This window comes from Carcharodon carcharias, chromosome 3, assembly GCF_017639515.1.
Source record: "Carcharodon carcharias isolate sCarCar2 chromosome 3, sCarCar2.pri, whole genome shotgun sequence".
NCBI lineage: Eukaryota > Metazoa > Chordata > Chondrichthyes > Lamniformes > Lamnidae > Carcharodon > Carcharodon carcharias.
The window spans coordinates 39,091,270-39,112,202 of NC_054469.1; the positions used below are offsets into that span (position 1 = coordinate 39,091,270).

General features: G+C 40.1%; 1 protein-coding gene across 4 annotated transcripts in view; it reads left to right on the top strand.

The window, feature by feature from the left end:
* wdr37 (WD repeat domain 37) overlaps positions 1-20,668 on the top strand; it is a 134,458-nt gene extending 113,790 nt beyond the window's left edge. For all 4 annotated transcript variants that reach the window (XM_041184716.1, XM_041184717.1, XM_041184718.1 and 1 more), the window contains 2 exons: positions 16,057-16,171; positions 18,623-20,668. In XM_041184716.1, the coding sequence (XP_041040650.1) occupies positions 16,057-16,171; positions 18,623-18,754 (247 nt within the window). In that variant the 3' untranslated portion in view covers positions 18,755-20,668. The remainder of the gene's footprint in view (positions 1-16,056; positions 16,172-18,622) is intronic.
* The last annotated feature ends 265 nt before the right edge of the window (positions 20,669-20,933 follow it).

The following is a 20,933-nucleotide window of genomic DNA, read 5'->3' on the forward strand; positions in this document are numbered from 1 at the left end:
TGTAATCACTTCTGTAATTCATTGACTTACTCATACACTAACAGACTGATGCTAAACCAAGGGTAGAATTTGTGATTATTTCATTTGCTCTACCTCTGGCACTACAAGCAGAAACTTTGATTAACACTGACTTCCATTGATATTTCTCCTTCAAAACAAATGCTTGAACATAGAGGAATTTGCTTTCATGCAGCATTTATCACATTCTCATGATGTCCTGAAGCACTTAGGCTGCACAGCACTGCTTGCTAGTGGAAGCTAAGTTATCTAATAGATTAGAAAAATTCACCTTGTTAGGTGAGGCTTTGTGGCTCGAGAGGGAATGGTGCTACCTCATTTACTCCTTGGGGTTGCCATTCAATTTGATCCGTGATCTGTATAGAGTTAAATGATCTCCATTCGGTGTGGTTGGCTATACTTAACCGCAATAATTCTGGGCAAGTGAGAGGACAATCACTCAGGGGGGTTTCTATTCTGATCTCCATTTTGTAATTCCTGCTGAAAAGTGCAGGTAAATACATAATCCGGCTCAGCTTTTATTGTCTTTCCTCATCTCTATACCTGAAAAGCATACCAAGCAATGTAGCCAAGAATCACGTAAGAAAAATGTTCATGTGGATGAGGGTGGCTCTTGGATGCAGAACTGTATCCAGTATGAGTCAGTATTTTCAGGAGCAGAAGGGACCATTTTGGAGGGGTGTGGGAAGAAGATGGGGGAGGCCACTACTGCCATTTCTGAGCATTATTACGGTGATACTAGGTAATTCCTCTGAAGTATGTTAAAATCCCAGACCAGACCCCCAAATTTTATTACGGTTCCGGATGAGACCCTAAAATTTGTTCAGATCTGGTTTAGGGACCTGTAATCTTTTTTGTTAAAGTAGGCAAAATTTGAACTCCCAGTTATTCACAAGGAGAATAAACCCACAAGGTCCCACTTTTTTAAACAAACAGAAGAAACTTAACATGACTTAGCAAAGAATGGTCCCCCGAATTTTCTCAGCAACTCACCTAGATGTCAGTCATCACTGTGAGTCACAAAAATTATTTAAAGCTATCTTCGTTGCAAGGAATTTTAGCTTTTCTCCTTCAAAGAGCTACCATGATCCCCAGCTGATAGCAGCTCTACTCTACCCGAGTTCCATAAGTACAATCCTCACCAAAAGGTACACTATTCTAGACTTCTCACAAATTTGCTCCCAGGTCCAGGCTTCTTGCTCTTCTTTTCCAGTTGAGCTGACCTACTACCGAGAATGCTTCCCCCATTATTGGCCAGGTTACTCCAGCATCTAAATGCAGGCATGTTCTCAGCTCCTGAACTACATGCTGCCAACAATTGCTCTTCACGCAGCAGCCAACTGCACCAAGCCAACACTGCCCTCAGGATTTTCTGTACTCCAACTGAGGTGCTCCATGGCTTTTTCTGAACTCAATTTCCTTAGCAACACTGAGCAATCTCTACTCCAGGGCTCCCTTGAGCCCCAACTTCTCAGCAGCATGAAGCTTCTCTGAGCTCCAGCCCCTTCAGCAGCATGGAGTTAACGATAGCACTTCAGCTGCTTGGAGCCAACTCTCCTCTCCATCTCCTTCCCATGGGCTGCTGTTGGTCCCTTCAACTGATCTGTGATCTTTTTAAATCTCCCAACAGGGTTCTGTCCCTGTTCCTATTCTGCACCTTAAATGTTACAATCTCCAGTCAACTAAAGGCCACTCCCATTGATGCTAACTTACAAAAATACAGACAAAATCCAAAAAAAAATGATTCCCTCACAAATGGAACTTTTGAAAATAGTCCAGTAGCACAAAGTTGAAAGGAAATTCCAGCACTGTAAAGGTTACTGATTAAAAGTGGAAAAGCAAAGCTTTAAGTAAATTTTGAACTGATGGTTTCCAGTTTATAATGACATTTAGACATCTGTGTGTACTTTCTTCTTATTAGATTTGGATTACTGTTAGAACCCAAAATGCCTTTGTTGACGCACTCTTTTTGTGAACTTTGCTCATTTTTGTAGCTCGTTTTTTTAAAAATTGTAATAATCCTATCAATACCCAATGAGCTCACCAGAGACAGATGGGAGGCATTTGCACTGCTTCCCTTGTCACCCATCCTGTTTCAGATGGAAAACTTGTTTTGCTTTTTAACAACTGAGTGATAAAAGATCAGGGCCTAGATCTTACAGTCAGCGACAATGCAGAGTGCATTGCCACTGCCCGCGAAGGTTTTATCAACCTGATGATGCTGCCTGTTTCTTCCTGGATCTTCTGACCTGGCTGAAGTAGAAATGGGCATCACAGGTGACTCCAGGGTAAGTCCAGCAAACGTAATAGAGTCAGGGAAAGGAGAGGTCCCTTTTTATGACATTATTCAGATAAATTTATAAAGGTCCAAGTCTATTAATGGGCATGTGGATGAATGGGTAGATGGGTGAGGTGGGTAGGTGGTGCAGGGGATGAATGGGTAGTTGGTGGTCGGGGTGGGGTGAGGTGGTTGGCTTGGGGATAGTTGTGTCCAGTCGGGGTGGTAGTTGAGTCAGGCAAGGGTGGTTGTGGGGTATGGGAGGTAGTCGGGTTAGGTGGCGGGGGAGTAGTCAGTGATCAGGTTGGGGGTGGTGATTGGGGAAGTCTGTTGTGGAGTTAACCAGCTGTTAGACCAGGTGTTATATTGTCTAATATTTCCTGGGTAAGTATCCAGTTAAGTCCTGCATTTCTGGTTCAGGTCTCTGCCCTGAGCTCAGGGTTGGAGACATTTGCAGAGGGCCCTGGGAAGCAGGGAATCAGCCAATTGGAAGTTTAAACTCCTCAGGCAATTCCTATGTAATTCTGCGCATCTGGACTTCCGCAGGGTCCTGATGCGCATCTCCCGAAGATGCCTTATCTCTGACTACCCAGAGACTGTAAGATTTGGGCCCAGTTGTTGAGTTCAATCTTGGTCCCTGTTGATTTGGCTGATTTCAGCAGAGTGATGGTAGGAGTGCGATTGTTGGCTTCCGCTAGTGAGTTAAGCTTCTCACTTGATCATTACCTTGATTGTTATTGGAAGTGCACATCCATGAATGTCGAATGAGTGAAAAATTATGATGCTCCCCACGTTTGAACACTCACTGAGGCTTGTGCATGAGTACAGGCCAAGTAAAGGTACAAAAGTGAAAATTAGGCTAGGAACACTAATTGAATCATAGAATGATACAGTGACAAGAGAAGGCTATCTGGCCTGTCATGTCTGTACTATTTGAAAGAACTGTCCAATTAGTCTCACTCTTTTGCTCTGTCCCCATATCCCTGCAAATCTTTCCCTTTTTAATCTTTCCCTTTCCAATTCCCTTTTGAATCTACCTCTACCACCTTGAAGGAATGCATCCCAGATCGCAAAAACTCATGCTCAAAAAAAATTAAATTTAAGACCTTAAATTTTCTGGTTACTGGCCCTTGTGCAACTGGAAGCAGACTCGAAACATCAACTCTTTTCTTCTCCGCTGATGCTGCCAGACCTGCTGAGTTTTTCCAGGTAATTCTGTTTTTGTTACAGTTTTACTTACTGTTTCAAAACCCTTTATAACTTTGAACGCTTTCAACCAATCTCCTGTTAACCTTCTAGTATAGCGAGGGGGATTGACACTTCACTGCAGCAAAGATCGAGAGTCCAGAAGGCTATGTTGCCTGCCCGGTGCCAAGGTTTGGGACATCTGCTCAGGGCTGGAGAGGAACTTGCAATGGGAGGAGGAGGATTCAGTTGTCATAGTTCATATAGGTACCAACGATGTAGGCAGGGCAAGAAAAGAGGTTCTGCAAAGTCAGTATGAGGAGCTAGGTACCAAATTAAGAAACAGCCCCAAAGCTCTGGATTATTACCTGAGCCACATACAAATTGGCAGAAGACAAATAAGATTAGAAAAGTGAATGCATGGCTCAAAGACTGGTGTGTGAGAAGTGGTTTCCAGTTTGTGGGACACTGGCATCAGTACTGGGGAAAGTGGGGGCTGAACCAAGCTGGGACCAATGTTCTAGCGAGCCACATAACTAGGGAAGTAGAGAGGGCTTTAAACTAAACAAGGGGGGTGAGGGATCAAGCTTGGGCAGATGTAGTAAATCAAGGGGTAGAGTCAAGGAGAGCAAAATAATAATGTGGGAAATGAGGGTCAGAGAATGGCAGGAAGGGACAGAGAGAAAAAGCCTAAGAATACACCAACATTCAAGACTAGATGTTACAAAAGTCATAAAAAGACAAAACTGAAGGCTCTGTATCTGGATTTGTGTAGCATTCATAACAAAGTAAATGAATTGATAGTGCACATCGAAGTAAATAAGTATGATCTGATAGCAATTGTGGAGACATGACTGCAGGATGACGAGGATTGAGCCGTGAATATTGAGGGATACATGACATTCAGAAGAATAGGAAGCTAGGTAAAGATGAAGGGGTAGTACTGTTAATCAAAGATGGCATTGGTGCAATAGTTAGACATGACCTTGGTTCAGGAGATCAGGAAGTAAAATCGGTTTTGGTGGAGATGAGGAACAGTTGGGGGGAAAAGTCACTAGTGGGAGTGGTCTACAGATCCCCTAACAGTAACCGCAATATAGGACAAAGTATTTGAAAAGAAATATTGGGTGCTTGTGATAAAGGGATGGCAATAATCATGGGTGATTTTAATCTACATATAAATTGGAAAAATTAGATTGGCAGTAGTAGCCTGGATGAGGAGTTCATCGAATGCTTTTGAGAGAGTTTCTTAGAGCAACATGTTCTGGAACAAACTAAAGAGCATGTTTTGTTAGGCTTGACATTGTGTAATGTGACAGGATTAACTAATGACCTCAGAGTAAAGACAGCCCTAGGTAGCAGTGACAATATGATTGAATTTTACAACCAGTTTGAAAGGGAGAAGAGTGGGCCTAATTCTAGTATTTTAAACTTAAATAAGGGCAACTATGTGGGCATGAAAGCTGAGCTAGCTGAAGTGAACTGGGATACTAGACTAGGAAATAATTAATAGAGAAGCAGTGGCAGACATTTAAGGGGATGTTTCAGAATATTCAGAATAAGTATATTCCTACTATAAAGAAAAATTCTAAAGAGTGGACTCACCATCTGTGGTTAACTAAAGAAGTTAAGGAAAGCATAATGTAAGGAAAAAACATATAACTGCACAAAGATGAGTGGCAGGGTCAGATGATTGGTCAGAACATAAATAATGGCAAAGAATGACTAAAAGGTTAATCAGGAGAAAGAAATTAGAGTATGAGAGGAATCTAGCTAGAAATGTAAAAATGGATAGCAGGAGTTTCTACAGGTATTTAAACAGGAGAAAAGTAGGTAATGTGAGTGTTGGTCCCATCAAGAGTAAGAATGTGGTATTAAGAGTAGATAGTGGTTAACCAAGGAAATTAAGGATAGTATCAAATTAGTAGAAAAGACATACACTATGGCAAAGATTAGTGGTAAACCAGAGGATTGGGAAAGTTTTAAAAACCAACAAAAGATGACCAAAAAAAGTCAGAGAAAATAAACTTTGAGGGTAAACCAGCAAGTAATATAAAAACAGACAGTAAATATAAAAAGGAAGAGAGAGACCAAAGTGAGCATAGGCCCCTTACAGAACGAGGCTGGGGAAATAATAATCGGGTGCCAGAAATGGCAGAGGAGTTGAATAAATACTTTGCTTCAGTCTTCATGGTGGAAGACATTAATAGCATTCCAATACTAAATAATCAAGGGGGAAAAAAAGGGGAGGAAATACATACAATAACTATCATTAGACAAAAAGTACTAGAGAAAGTAATGGGGCTAAAGCCAGATAAGTTCCCTGGACCTGATGTGTTGCATCCTAGGATATTAAAGGAAGTAGCTACAGAGATTGTGGATGCACTGGTAGTAATCTTGCAAGAATCCTTAGCTTCTGGAAAAGTCCCAGAAGATTGGAAAACTGCCAATGTAACACCTTTATTCAAAAAGGGAGGGAGACAAAAAACAGGGAACCATAGGCCAGTTAGCTTAATATCTGCCATTGGGAAAATGTCTATTATAAAGCATGTAATTGCAGAGCAGTTAAAATTACATAATCTAATCAAGCAGAGTCAGCATGGCTTCACGAAAGGGAAATCATTCCTGACAAATTTATTAGAATTCTTTGAGGAGGTAACTAGCAGGATAGATAAAGGGGAACCAGAAGACGTAATATATTTTGATTTCCAAAAGGTGCTCGATAAGGTACGGCACATAAGGCTATTTAGTAAGATAAGAGCCCATAGTGTTGGAGGTAGCATGTTAGCATATTAGCTTGGATAGAGGATTGGCTAACTAGTAGAAGACAAAGAGTTGGGATAAGGGGGGCATTTTCAGTATTGCAACCTATAACTAGTGGAGTGCCACAGGGCTCAGTGCTGGGGCTCAATTATTTACTATATATATTAATGACTTGGATGAGGGAAGTGAATGTACTGTCGCCAATTTGTGGATGATACAAAAATAGGTGGGAAGGCAAGTGGTGAGGATGACACAAGGAGTCTACAGGGGGATATAGGTAGGGTAAATGAGTGGGCAAAAATGTGGCAGATAGAATATAATGCAGGAAAATGTGAGGCTATGCACTTTGGTAGGAAGAATAGAGGAGCTTAATATTATTTAAATGGAGAAAGACTGCAGAAGGCTACAGCACAGAGGGATTTGGCAGTCCTTGTGAATGAATCCCAAAAAGCTAACATACCATTAGTTTCTCTAGTACTTTTTGTCTAGTGATAGTTATTGTATGTATTTCCTCCCCCTTTTTTCCCCCTTGATTATTTAGTATTGGAATGCTATTAGTGTCTTTTACCATGAAGACTGAAGCAGACTCAATGGGCCAAATGGCCTAATTCTGTTCCTATGTCTTATGGCCGAATAAGGAATTGGCAGATGAAATGAACAAATATTTTGCTTCTGTGTTCACTATTGAGGATACAAAAAACATTCCAGTAAAAGCTGTAAATCCGGAGGTGAAAGGGAAAGAGGAACTTGGTGAAATTGCAGTCACTAGGGAAATGCTACTGAGCAAACTGGTGGAGCTGTGGGCTAACAAGTTTCTGGATCCAGATGGATCCTAGGGTCTTTAAAGAGATGGCTAATGAGGTAGTAGATGCGCTGGTGTTAATTTTCCAAAATTCGCTAGATTCTGGAGACGTTCCATCAGACTGGAAAGTAGCAAATATAACTCCAGTACTCAAGAATAAAGAGAGGCAGAAAACAAGAAACTATAGACTAGTTAGCTTGACGTCTGTCATGGGGAAGTTGTTAGAATCGATCATTAAAGTGGTTATAATTGGGCACTTAGAAAAACTCAAGGTAATCAGGAAGAGTTGGCATGGTTTTGTGAAAAGTTAATCATGTTTAACCAATTTATTGGAGTTTTTTGAAGGAGTAACATTGGGGGCAGCCCAGAGAAAATCTGTAGATATACTGTACTTGGATTTCCATGAAGGCTTTTGATAAGGTGCCACATCAAAAGTTACTGTAGAAAAGAAAAGCTTATTGTGTAGGGGTTAACATATTAGCACAGACAGAAGATTGACTGGCTGGCAGAAAACAGAGTATGCATAAATGGGTCGTCTTCTGATTGGCAGGATGTGACAAGTGGAATCCCATAGAGGTCTGTGCTGGGGTCTCAACATTTTACAAATTACATCAGTGACTTAGATGAGGGGAGTGATCGCATGTAACTAAATTTGCAGATGACACAGAGATGGGTAGGAAAGTATGTTGTGAAGAGGGCATAAGGAGGTTGCAGATGGATATAGATAAATTGAGCGAGTGGGCAAAAGTCTGGCACATGGAGTATAATGTGGGAAAATGTGAAGTTGTTCACTTTAGCAGGAAGAATAAAAAAGCAGAGTATTATTTAAATGGAGAACAACTGCAGAATTCCGAGGTGCAGAGGGATCCAGGTGTTCTAGTGCATGAGTCACAAAAAGTTAGTATGCAGGTACAGCAACTAATTAAGAAAGCTAATGGAATGCTATCCTTTATTACGAGGGGAATTGAACATAAAGGTATAGATGTTATGCTCCAGTTACACAGGGCATTGGTGGGACCGCATCTCGAATACAGTGTGCAGTTTTGGTCTCCTTATTTAACTGTTACATGCGTATGTTGGAGGCGGTTCAGAGGAGGTTTACTAGATTTATACCTGGATTGAGCTGGTTGTCTTATGAGAAAAGGTTGGGTAGACTGGGCTTGTTTCCACTGGAGTTTAGAAGAGTGAGGGGTGACTTAATTGAAGCATTTAAGATCTTGAATGGTCTTGACAAGGTGGACATGGAAAGGATGTTTCCTCTTGTGGGTGTGTCCAGACCTAGGGGGCACTGTTTTAAAATTAGGGTCTGCCCTTTTAGGACAGAAATGAGGAGAATTTTTTTCTCACAGAGGGTTGTGCGTCTTTGGAACTCTCCTTCAGAAGACGGTGGTGGCGGGGGTCATTGAATATTTTTAAGGCGGAGGTGGATAGATTCTTGTTAGGCAAGGGAATCAAAGGTGATCGGGAGTAGATGGGAATGTGGAACTTGAAAAGTAATGCAGATTAGCCATGATCTTGTTGAATGGTGAAGCAGGCTTGAATGGCCTACACCTGCTCCTATTTCTTAGGTGCTTATGTTCTCTGCTCAGATTCTCAGTTTCTCCACATAACTGACCTGGTACAATTCTAGTAAATCTCTTCTACACGCTATTTAGGGCCATGACAAACTTCTGAAAGTTTTGTGCCAAAAATTGAACACACTATTCCAGCTGAAACCCAACAAGAGTTTTATAAAGGTTAAGGGTCAACCTCATGCAGAGAGGAACATGAGGAAATTGAGAGTAGAGATCTTAAGTTGCCAACAGGTGTAGGAGAATCCTTATCTTCATACAATGTCTATTTTTAAACAATTTTTTCAGCTTATGGATTGTGACACTGAGCGCATATGAACATATATGAATAGGCCCCTCACGTCTTATCTGTCATTCAGTATGACCTGATTGTGGCCTTAACTCCACTTTCCTGTCTGTCTCCATAACCCTCCACTCTTGTTGATCAAAAATCTATCTAACTCAAGCTTGAATATATTCAATGACCCAGCTTCCACTGCTCACTGGAGAAGAGAATTCCAAACACTAACGACCCTTTGTGGGAAGAAATTCCTCCTTCTCTCCATCTTAAATGGGAGACCCCTTAGTTTTAAACCGTGCCCCCTAGTTCTAGATTTCTCCATGAGGGGAAACATCATGCCGAACCTCCTCAGAATCATATGTTTCAATAAGATCACTTCTCATTCTTCTTAACTCCAATGAGTGTAGGCTCAACCTTTCCTCATAAGACAAACCCCTCATCCCAGAAATTAGCCTAGCGAACCTTCTCTGAACCACTTCCAATGCAAATACGTCCCTCATTAAGGTGACCAAAGCTGTACACCGTACTTTAGGTGTAGTATCACCAATGTCCTGTGCAGTTTGGCAAGACTTCCTTTTATACTGCATCCCCCTTGCAAAAAGGCAAACACTCCATTTGCTTTCTAATTACTTGCTGTATCTGCATGCTGACTTTTTGTTAGTCATATAGAAGGGCATCCTCTATACTGCAGCATTCTGCAGTCTCCCTCCATTTAAATAATCTATTTTTCTTGCATAAGTGGACAACCTCACATTTTCCCAGATTATATCCACCTGCCACTTTTTTTGCCCGCTCACTTAACCTATCTATATCCCTTTGCAGACTCTTTTTATCCTTCTCACAACTTGATTTCCTACCTATGTTTGTATTACCTGCAAATTTGGCTGCAATACAGCCTGTCCCTTCATGAGTAAGGATCTTAAGTAGTTGAGGCCCTAGCACTTTGGCATGACACTAGCCATCCTGAAAATAACCCAGTTATCCTGACTCTGTTTCCTGTTGGTTAACCAATCCTCTATCTATACAAGTTTTGGATCTGGTAATGTGTAGACTCACGGATTCATAGACGTCTACAGCACCGAAGGGGGCCATTCAGCCCATCGTGTCTGGTTATTGACCCCTCAACTAATGGAAAACGTGCCTTCCTATCCACTCTATCTATGCCCCTCATAATCTTATACACCTTTATCAGGTCTCCTCTCAACCTCCGTTGCTCCAAGAAAAACAACCCCAGCCTATCCAATCTTTCCTCATAGCTCAGACCCTTCAGCCCAGGCAGTAGCCTGGTAAATCTCCTCTGCACCCTCTCCAGTGCAATCACATCCTTCCCATAACGTAATGACCAGAACTGCACACAGTATACCAGTTGTGGCCCAACCAACGTTTTATACAGTTCCAGCATAACCTCTCTGCTCTTGTATTCTATGCCTCAGCTAATAAAGGCAAATATCCCATATACCTTCTTAACCATCTTATCTACCTGCCCTGCTGCCTTCAGGTAACTATGGATATGCACAGCTAGGTCCCTCTGACCTCAGTGCTTTCCAGTATCCTACCATTCATAGTGTTAGCCCTCCACAAGTGCATCATCTCACACTTTTCCAGGTTGAATTCTATTTGCCACTGCTCTGCCTACCTGATCAGTCCACTGATATCCTCCTGCAGTTTACGGCTATCCTCTTCACTATTTACCACCCGTGTCATCCGCGAACCTCTTGATCATACCCCCTATTTTTAAGTCCAAATCATTTAGGTACACCACAAACAGCAAGGGCCCCAGCACCGTGACCTGCGGAACCCCATTAGAAACAAACTTCCAGTCAGAGAAACAACCCTGTACCATCACCATCTGCTTCCTGCCTTTCAGCCAATTTTGGATCCAACGTGCCATTTTGCCTTGGATCCCATGGGCTCTTACTTTCTTGACCAGTCTGCCTTGAGGGACCTTATCAAAGGCCTTCCAAAATCCAAGTAGACCACATCAAATGCATTACCCTTTTCAACACTTCTGGTTATCTCCTCAAAAAAATCGATCAAATTTGTCAAACATGACCTTCCCCTAACAAATCCATGCTGACTATCCCTAATTAATCCGTCTCTCTCCAAGTGCAGATATATTCTGCCCCTCAGGATTCTTTCTAGTAACTTCCCCAGCACCGAGATTGAGACTGACTGGCCTGTAATTTCCTGGTCTATCCTTTCCTATTTTTAATGATGGGACAATGTTAGCAGTCTTCTAGTCCTCTGGCACCTCACCTGTGGCCAGAGAGGATTTGAAAATTACTACCAGGGCACCTGACATCTCTTCCCTTGCTTCCTTCAACAGCCTGGGATATATCTCATCCGGGCTTGTGGTTTATCCACTTTTAAGCCCGTTAAATCCAAAAGTAACTCCTGAGTGTAGTGAGACACAATTAATTAAAGACCCCATAGTAAAGGATATTATCGGCATGAATGATCATAACATGATGGAATACCGATATAGTAATAAAACAATTCAAATAACATTACAGACTTTAATATTGTAACTTGAAACTACAGAAATTTAATTTTTTACAAACCTGTCTACACTGTCCCGTTGCTCTCACCTTTCTTTCCTGCATTTTTCTTCCATTGATTATAGCATGCCTCAATGATGTCAGTCTTACTCAGAGTTGGAAGATTGTGAATTCAAACCCTACTTTAGGACTTGAACACATAAAGCAGGCTGGCACTTCAGTGGCGTTCTGAGAGAGTGCTGCATTACTGTCTTTCATATGAAATCCTGGATGATCAACACTGTTGAGGTAGATGTAAAAAAAAAATCCTGTGGCACTTAAGCAGTGAGGTTTTCCAGGTGCCCTGTCCAACACTAAATGCTGTATACAATCTGGTTAGGTAAATGTAAAGCATTACATTGCACTGTTCAGAGGAAAGCAGGAGTATTGGCATAGTGTCCTGACAAAACAGATAAACTGATCATTCATCTTGCATTTTGGTGTTTGTGGGATCTTGCTGTGCACAACTTGTCTGCTGTGTTTGCCTGCAAAACAGTAAGTATTTTTCAGAAAAAATTCATCGGCTGTGAAGTGCTTTGGGACATCTTCATGTTGTGAAATGCTGTCTCTAACTGGTCTAGCTTTTTTAAAAAAAAACCTGCCTTTTTCCCTCTGATTTCTGGGTTCTCCCATTTTCAAGGAAGGATCAGCATTGGAAGAATTGCCAAAGAACAACTGTTTTGATGACATTGGCATGTACTGCACATTATTGAAAAAGAAAGCACACTAAGCAGGAGAGTAGAATAATTTGACACACCACATTTAAGTTTAAAATAATGTGCATCAGTTTGGGAATGAACATACAAATTAGGAGCAGGAGTAGCCTGCTCTGCCATTTGATTAGGGTCATGGCTGATCTGAATGTAACCTCAATCCCACCTTCCTGCCTACCCCATCAACTTTTCAACCCCTTGTTAATCAAGAATCTATCTAGCTCTGCCTTAAAATATTCAAAGACTCTGTTTCCACCACCTTTTGAGGAAGAGAGTTCCAAAGACTCACGATCTTGGAGAAAAAATTTCTTCTCATCTCTGTCTTAAATGAGCGACCCCTTATTTTTAAACAGTGACCCCTAGTTCTAGATTCTCCCACAAGAGGAAACATCCTCTCCATACCCACCTGTCAAGACCCCTCAGGATCTTAAAGGTTTCAATTAAGTCACCTCTTACTCTTCTAAATTCCAGTGGATACAAGCTTAATCTGTCCAACCTTTCCTCATAGGACAACCCGCCCATTCCTGGTATTAGTCTAGTAAACCTTCTCTGAACTGCTTCTAATGCATTTACATCTTTCTTCAAATAAGGAGACCGGTATTGTACACAGTACTCCAGATGCGGTCTCACCAATGCCCTGCACAACTGAAGCATAACCTCCCTACTTTTGTCATCAATTCCTCTCACAATAAACGATAACATTCTATTAACTTTCCTAATTACCTGCTGTACCTCCAAACAAATCTTTTGTGATTCATGCACTAGGCCGCCCAGGTCCCTCTGAATCTCAACAGCATATTTTTGCATCATCCTATGTTCCTAGAACAGAAATAACACAGTCTAATGATTATTAAAAAAAGAAATTACTATAATTGCTTTCCCCTCTGACTTGGACATTTTACCTGCAAGATGGAACATGCCCAGGGAACTATAGACCAGTTAGCTTAATATATTTTAAAAAATCAAGAAACCAAAAACATATTGATGATTTCAAAAGCTTTGCTTCATTAACCTCATTGAATACTTTGAAGAGGCAGTTGAGAGGGTAGATAAGGACAATATAGTAGATATATTATATTTAGATTTCCAAAAGATCTTTCATAAGCTACTACATAAGCTAATGAATAAAATCACAACATGTGAAATCTGACTAATTAGCAGAATGAATAGCCAGCTGGCTGAAAGGCAAAAAGCAGAGAACAGGTAAAAGGCAACTGTTTAGAGTGCCAGAAGGCAGGAAATAGCCTCGCACAAGGACGATGCTGTGACCCCTGTTGTTCACAAATTATATAACAATTCAGACTTTGGATTCAAAAACACAATTTCTAAATTTGCAGAGGGTACCTAATTGGGAGGGATTGTCACTGAGTAGGACTGCAACAAATTACAAGAAGATATTAATTTGCAGAATAGGCATATAATTGACAAATTAATTTCAACTTAAGTATGAGGTATTATTTTGGTAAGGTAAATTAAGGAGGTCATTCATTACTTGGAAAATAAAAATCTGTGGGCTAGAGGAGCAAAGGAAGTCATAAAAGGTACGAGCAAGAGTAGGTCTTTCGAGCATGCTTTGTCATTCAGTAAGATCATGGCTGATCTGGTTGTGGTCTCAACTCTGCTTTCCTGTCTGTCCTCATAATCCTTGACTCGCACGTCGATCAAAAATCTCTCTAACTCTGCCATGAATAAATTCAATGACCCAGTCTCCACTGCTTTCTGAGGAAGAGAATTCCACATACTAATGACCTTCTGAGAGAAAACATTTCTCCTCATCTCAGTCTTAAAAGGGAGTCCTCTAATTCTTAAACTGTGTCCCCTAGTTCTAGTCTCCTGCATAAGTGGAAACATCCTCTCAGTTTCCACCATATCAAGGTCCTCTTAGGATCTTATATGTTTCAATAAGATCACCTTTCATTTTTCTAAATTCCAATGGGTATAGGCCCAACCTGTTCAAACTTTCTTCATAGGATAAGTCCTTCATCCCCAGAATGAGTCGAATGAATCTTTACTGCTTCGAACACAATTATAATTTTTTTTTAAAAAGGAGACCAAAAGTGTACACAGTAGTCAAGCTGTGATCTCACTAAGGCCCTGTACAGCTGCAGTAAAACTTACCTACTTTACATTCTATTTCCCTTGCAACAAATGCCAACATTCCATTTACCTTTCTAATCACTTGCTGTACCTGCATACTAAATTTTCGTGCTTCATGATTCACCTGAGTCCAAATGCACAAACCTGCAAAAGTCCTGATGGAGGCCAATAAGGCCATAATAAAAACAAACCAAGCACTTGAATTTATTTCTAGAGGAATTGCATTGAGAAATAGAGACGTTATGCTAAACTTGTATCAAACCTTGGCCAGACTACAATTGAAATAGTGTGTGTAATTCTGGTTGCCATATTATAAAATGGACGGGCAAAATTTTCTGCCTACTGGGCAGGCGGGCCCGACCCAATCTCTGGCGGGCGGGGAGCCAATCCCCGCTGGAGAAGCGGGCCCCGCTGCCATTTTAATTGGCCTACCCAGCGTGACACCCGGTGGGAAGCGCTATGCCTTTCCTGTGCGGGCAGGGGGATTCCCTAAAGGCGAGAGTGCGCTTTTTCGCGCATGCGCACAAAAGAGCGCACATCTCCCTGAGGCTAAGTGCTGCCTCAGGGAGATTGCTTACAGTTGTATAAACATTAAAAATAGAAAAAAAAATCCTTAACATGTCCCCCTCATGTGACAATGTCACAGGAGATGGGACATGTTAATAAATTTAACTAAAATTTTATTAAACTTTTAAAATCCCTACATGAAACTTCATCCCACTGGTGGATGAGATTTCATGTTTTTTCTATTCCCCGCCGGGGCTCCTGGCCTGCCCGCCAACCTTAAGGTTGGACGGGCAGGTCCTTTAATTGTTTTAATGATCCTGTCAATGGCCTCAATTGGCCATTGACAGGTCGGCGGGTGCACAGCTGATTTTGATGCAGGCCCACCTTCCTGAAGGTTTAAATGGGGCGGGATGACATTGAGGGCCCCGTCCCCTGCTCGTCGACGGCAAAATTCTGCCCGATATCGAGGAACTGGAGAGGGTGCAATGAGGTTTTGTATGGATGAGGTTATTCTTATCAGGAATGGATAAACAAGCTGGGTTTCTTTTCTCTTGAAGGGAAGGCTGAGAGATGACCTAATAAAAGGTCATGAAACTGATGTAAGGTTTTGCTAGAATAGACAGAGAAAGCATTTCCATTTGTCAGGAAGAGCAAAACTAGAGGCTATTAATATATGATAGTCACCAAGAAATTGGAAGTTCAAAAGAAAGTTCTTTAACCAGAGAATGATGAGATTGTAGAACTTGCTACTGCAGGAAGTGATTGAAGCAAATGGTACAGATGAATTCAAGGGGAAGTAGATCAGTATGTGAGGGAGAAGGGAATGAAGGGCTTTGCTGAATTAGATGGGTAAGGAAAGGAGAATTGAGTGGAGTATAAACAGCAGCATGGACTAGTTGGACTGAATGATTTGTTACAATGCTGTATATTCTAGTCTAATAATGCAGTAGCGTATGAACATTTTCCAGTCTGGAATAAATTATTTTTCCCCTGCTCTTTATGCCTCATTGGCTGTTACTCCATTGATTTATCATTAATCCATTGTATAGAACAGTTACAAAGGCAGAAGACTCAGAATACCAATATTTCTTTAACCGTTTGTGGTAAAAATTGAAACAATATGTCATAATAACTGAACCGTATATTAGCCATATCATATGCAGCCGAATACGTACCCAGGTAAAAGACGTGTATATCTAAAGTTAGAAGATACTGAATATGTCCAGATTTCTGGCACTATCCAGAGTATTGAAATGTGCACTTAATTTGATGTATTCATGAAATTACTCTTTGTCCTCATTGCAGGATAAGTGTTTCTGCTAATCAGAGGATTATAGCACTTCCTCATGACAATCGTCAAGTTCGATTATTTGATATGTCAGGAGTACGTTTAGCACGTCTGCCCCGCAGTAATCGTCAGGTAATTCAATTTTTATTTGTGCTTAATTTTTATTCCCCTAATAACCGATAATTATCATTTAAACGGTGATTTTTTTCCATAACTATGAGACTTAGGATTCTCATAAAAGTTTGTAAAAATGAACAAGGTGCATTTTAATGACATGGCAGTGGTGCCTGTGTCTTATCACTGTATTTAAACAGCAGAATCATCAATGTTAGCTTTACATATACTTGGGAATTGGATCAAAATTTTCAATGCAATGCCACATAATGAAATTCAAAGTGCTTCACAAGGTAACAAAAATCCAGGAAAGCACTCTTGCTTAAATAGGAAGAAAATAATGTGCTTGGAATATGCAAGTGATTTGGGGATCCTGATTAACAATGCATTGAAGCTGTCAGCAGCAATACTTAATAGCAGTGCAAAAAGCAAATCAGATTTTGAGATATACTATTGTCGCAAAATTCCTCATTTTATAAAATCATTGGTGCGACTGCACTTAGAGTACTGAGTACAGTTTTAGTTACCACGGTACAAAGAGGTTATAGCAGCTAAAAATGGTACAGAAGAGAGCAAGCAGAATGATTGAAGGTTTGGAGGGGATTGTATTATGAGAAATGATTATGTTAATTAGACTAGCTCTCACTGGAAAGGACAAGGTTGAGAGGTGACAAGATTGCTGCTTTTAAGATTCTAATGGGACTAGATAATCAGACCACAGCAAATCTTCCATTTTGTCTAGAACAGTAGAACCAGAGGGCTAGCTTGCACTTAAAAGGGATAAATTCAAGACAAATCTGCAGAAACATTATTTGTGAGTGAGTGGGAACAAGATTGTAGGGAGACAGTGGAAGCAGAAAGTATTGATTCATTCAAATGCTCATTACATGGATTTTCTTTCAAAATATAATTTATTGTGATACAGCGTTTGAGTAACTTGACATATGGTAAGTGTAGCATGCTTAGGAGAAACAGGTGACTTCGGACAGCTTTCCACCACTGGGGAATTTTCTTGCCTTATATCTGGGTCTGTTATAGACTGCTATGATATGGCAGGTGGTATTTGCCAGGCTGACCAAATCCACAAGGGAAACTTGGCATGCTATCACAACCATTTTGCAATTTGTATTTATTACAAGAAGGCTTGTGCACTAAAGTCAGAAGTAATGAGCCAACTACCACCTCTAGAGATTTTAAAGATTAAATTAAAACATTTATTAACAAAAGAAGAAAAAACTTAAACACACACACAAGATTTCAGTTACACAGTTATAATAGTTCCCAAAATTTCTACTTAACCAGACACTCAACTACACACCCCTTTTAAGGCAACAGTTCAAATAGATTCCAAATTTACAAAGTCATCCAGCAATTTTACCACAAGACAATAGACTTCCAAAACTTTGGTTACTGGAACGGCAAATTTCTTCAGGGTGGCTGTTTCACACGGTGCATCCGTTCCATCCTTCTTTAAATATATTTTATCCCTTTTGGTTTGCAAATCCCATTGTTTCCACTTGTCTTTAGAAGCAACTTTTCCCAGAATATAACAATTTTTCATGTTATCATTATGGCCAGCACTTTTGGGAAAAATCAGTGTAATAATCTTGCCTTATTTATCTTGCCAGTTGTAAACATTTTCCCTGTCCCTTTGAAAATCAAACACTTCCCCACTTATCTAAAAATGCAAATCTCATTCACACCGTACCTGCTGACCTCACCCTAGCTCCACTCATCTCCATTTCAAACGTCTGTTCTCCGCCTCACTTCTTTGATAATTTAAACCTTGCAGTCTAATCACCTCTAGTTTAATTAAATTATCCCCACACATAGAACCATATACCCACAAAAGATCCCACAATAATATTAGGAAAAATATGATAGTTTCTTGACATAGACTAATTGATAGTCAATTACCATGTGAATAATTCGATTATTGTTTCACCTGACTACAGGTTGGTAAAAGGTAAACTTAGATGGAACGTTGGTCATTTAAAAAAATCTAACATTTACAATGTTCCTATAGACTGGAATAACTGCAGAATAAGCAAGTTATTATAAAGTTAGCGCCATTGAATACTAAACTGGAAATGATCGCATTGATTAGCTAACTGCATGATTCAGTAATTCACCTCAACCTTATTTGCAAAAAATCTTGACATTAAGACTGTGGCTGTAAGTCTTTTGCACTTAATTTTAAAAGGTTTCCATGAATTTAGAAATACAATCGAGAGTAGCAGTTTTTATTTGCAAGAAAACTTTCCCCTTCTATGTGATATGGTCAGTTATTTTACTGTCAAAGCTAGTCTTATCAAGAGAAACTAAACTGCTTAGCAGAACTCTAGTATAATGCTAGTCAACCACAGAAGCTGGAAGAATTAATTCAAACAGAAAAGGCTCAGAACATGCAAGGGGAACTAATTTATTCTGGAGCGACTGGCTTCTGACTCCTTTTATCTTCTATTACAGGGCCATCGGCGTATGGTGTGCTGCACAGCTTGGAGTGAGGACAATCCTATATGCAACCTCTTTTCTTGCGGTTTTGATCGTCAAGCTATTGGTTGGAATATCAATATCCCAGCACTCTTGCAAGAAAAATAAAATAGCAACAAGTGTTTCAGAAATGACTTTAAATAACTCCAATCTTTATATGCTTAACTATGTTTCTATTGCTGTTACTGCTGTGAGTCTTCCAGCTAAGAAGAGAGCATTGTGCGATTGGCATTGAATGGCTTGACATGCATAATCTGCATGTAATGCCTATGAAACTGTGCTTGGTTCATAAACCAGTCTCGAAAGCAACCATGCATATATTATAAATATTTCTTTTGTTTGTAATTTATGTGTTCTTCGCTGGTCGTTAGAATTGGTTGACCTTCTCACATACAATGTACAAATGAATTGCACAGAAATTATAGCTGAATTCTGTAGCAGTGTGAGCAAGGCATTTTTGAATGACTGAAAAAATGTGAAGTTCTGCCAAGTGTAAATTGTGTGAAGCATATAGTTGTGTTTGTTGTTACCTGAAAATTCTACATATCTTCCTTGTTGCCTTGTATAAATGCAGGGTTAGAATATAGCAATTTTGATGTGATCTCACACAGTGCGTTTTCTTTTAGCAGTCTCTTTACCTACAATCTGACTGTACCAATAGATTGCAGTGAATTTGTGAGATATGTATTTAGACCTTTTCCTAATTTCAGTAATGTTTGGAGTTCAAATGTTCATGTTCGAGTGTATTACGAGTAGGCAGTTATATTCAATCTGCAGAATTGTAACCTAATATGATGTAGTTAGTCATTGAATAATCAATCCTATGGCCCGACTCCAATATGTATTTCGTCACAAACTATACTGGAGAAGGAATGCGATTTTTTTTCTTTGTGAACGGTTTATTCTGAACTTTTGTGATTTATAAACCAATATTAAACGCACTGATCCCAAGTCCAGCCTTATTATATGCTATGTGAAAGAGGAGATACGATTAGTGTTGTGATAGCTGGGGTCAGAACAGTCTCTTTAAAGACTCTGAAGATCAGTAAAAGGCACATTATTTGTATTAGTTGACCCCCATACAAACCATTAAAACTAACTTTATCAGTCATATGAGATTTGGAGCGCTGATCATAATTGCTAGGATATTTAAATATTCACTAGTCGTTTAAATTTCAAATGTAAACTACTTAGAACCAAATATGTTTCAGATTTAATGTATATTTGCATAGTTTTACATACATAAGCACAATTGTGTTCGATTTTAAGTGGTTTGGCCTCTAACCATATCAAAAGACAAAGCATTGAGGTGTTATCCTTTGCCCAGCATGCTGTCAATGCAGTAACCCACTTTTGTGAACCATTTTGTTTCCTTCATTGGTACCAAGAGTAGCTTGGAATAATCAGGTTTTTACTGCCAGGTATGGATCTAACTATAATTAATTTTCTTTCATAAACTCCAAAGATTAGGGTTCAAAACTGCAGTCTGCATTTAGCTGCCTAAATCTGCTAAAAGATGTAATTGCACATTGTGTTTCAGCTGATGTTGGCTTTAGTGCACTTAATGGTTTTTCAGTGTCACAGCTAGAGCAAATAGTACATTTATAATTAATGCAGGAAACAGTGTTGTTTTTGCAAAGATTGGACAATCTTATTTGAGTTATTTGGATTTATTATCAGCAAATGAATGGTTGATTTTGAAGTCAGCAGCCCATAGCTGCCTTCGAACTTCCTGTTGGATAAAGGAATATTGCAGTACGCTGAGTATGATTATGATACTGTTACAACATGTGGCACTTTACAAGTAGAGCACTGGGTATTGTTTAAGCAGCAGATTGTTCTGACGTAAACTATAGAGTATCCTATGGAAGAAGCATTACTGGACAAATTGTTCAAACTTCTTAAATCGGTTTTGTTTGTTTGTGTGTGATTTGTAACAGACCCCTGTATATTCCATGGCAACTCAGTAAAAATGTAGTTACTTCTTTTCATTAAAGCATTAAATATGTGTATTATAAATTACATTTCCAGTGCTCCAGGACTGCTGTTTCAAATGTAGAATAGAGGTGTGATAACAATTTATAGGGCAGGATTTTTCCCCATGTCGGGGGTGAAGTTGAAGGGTGGGCACGCACAGCACAGGTGTGCTTCTGCGCCATTTTACATGGGCAGGCCAGCGTGACGTCCACACGGAAGCGCTATGCGGGTGGGGAGGAATCCCAAAATTGAGAGTGTGCTCTTTCATGCATGCGCACGGAAGAGCGCACTCATCTCCCTGAGGCTAAGT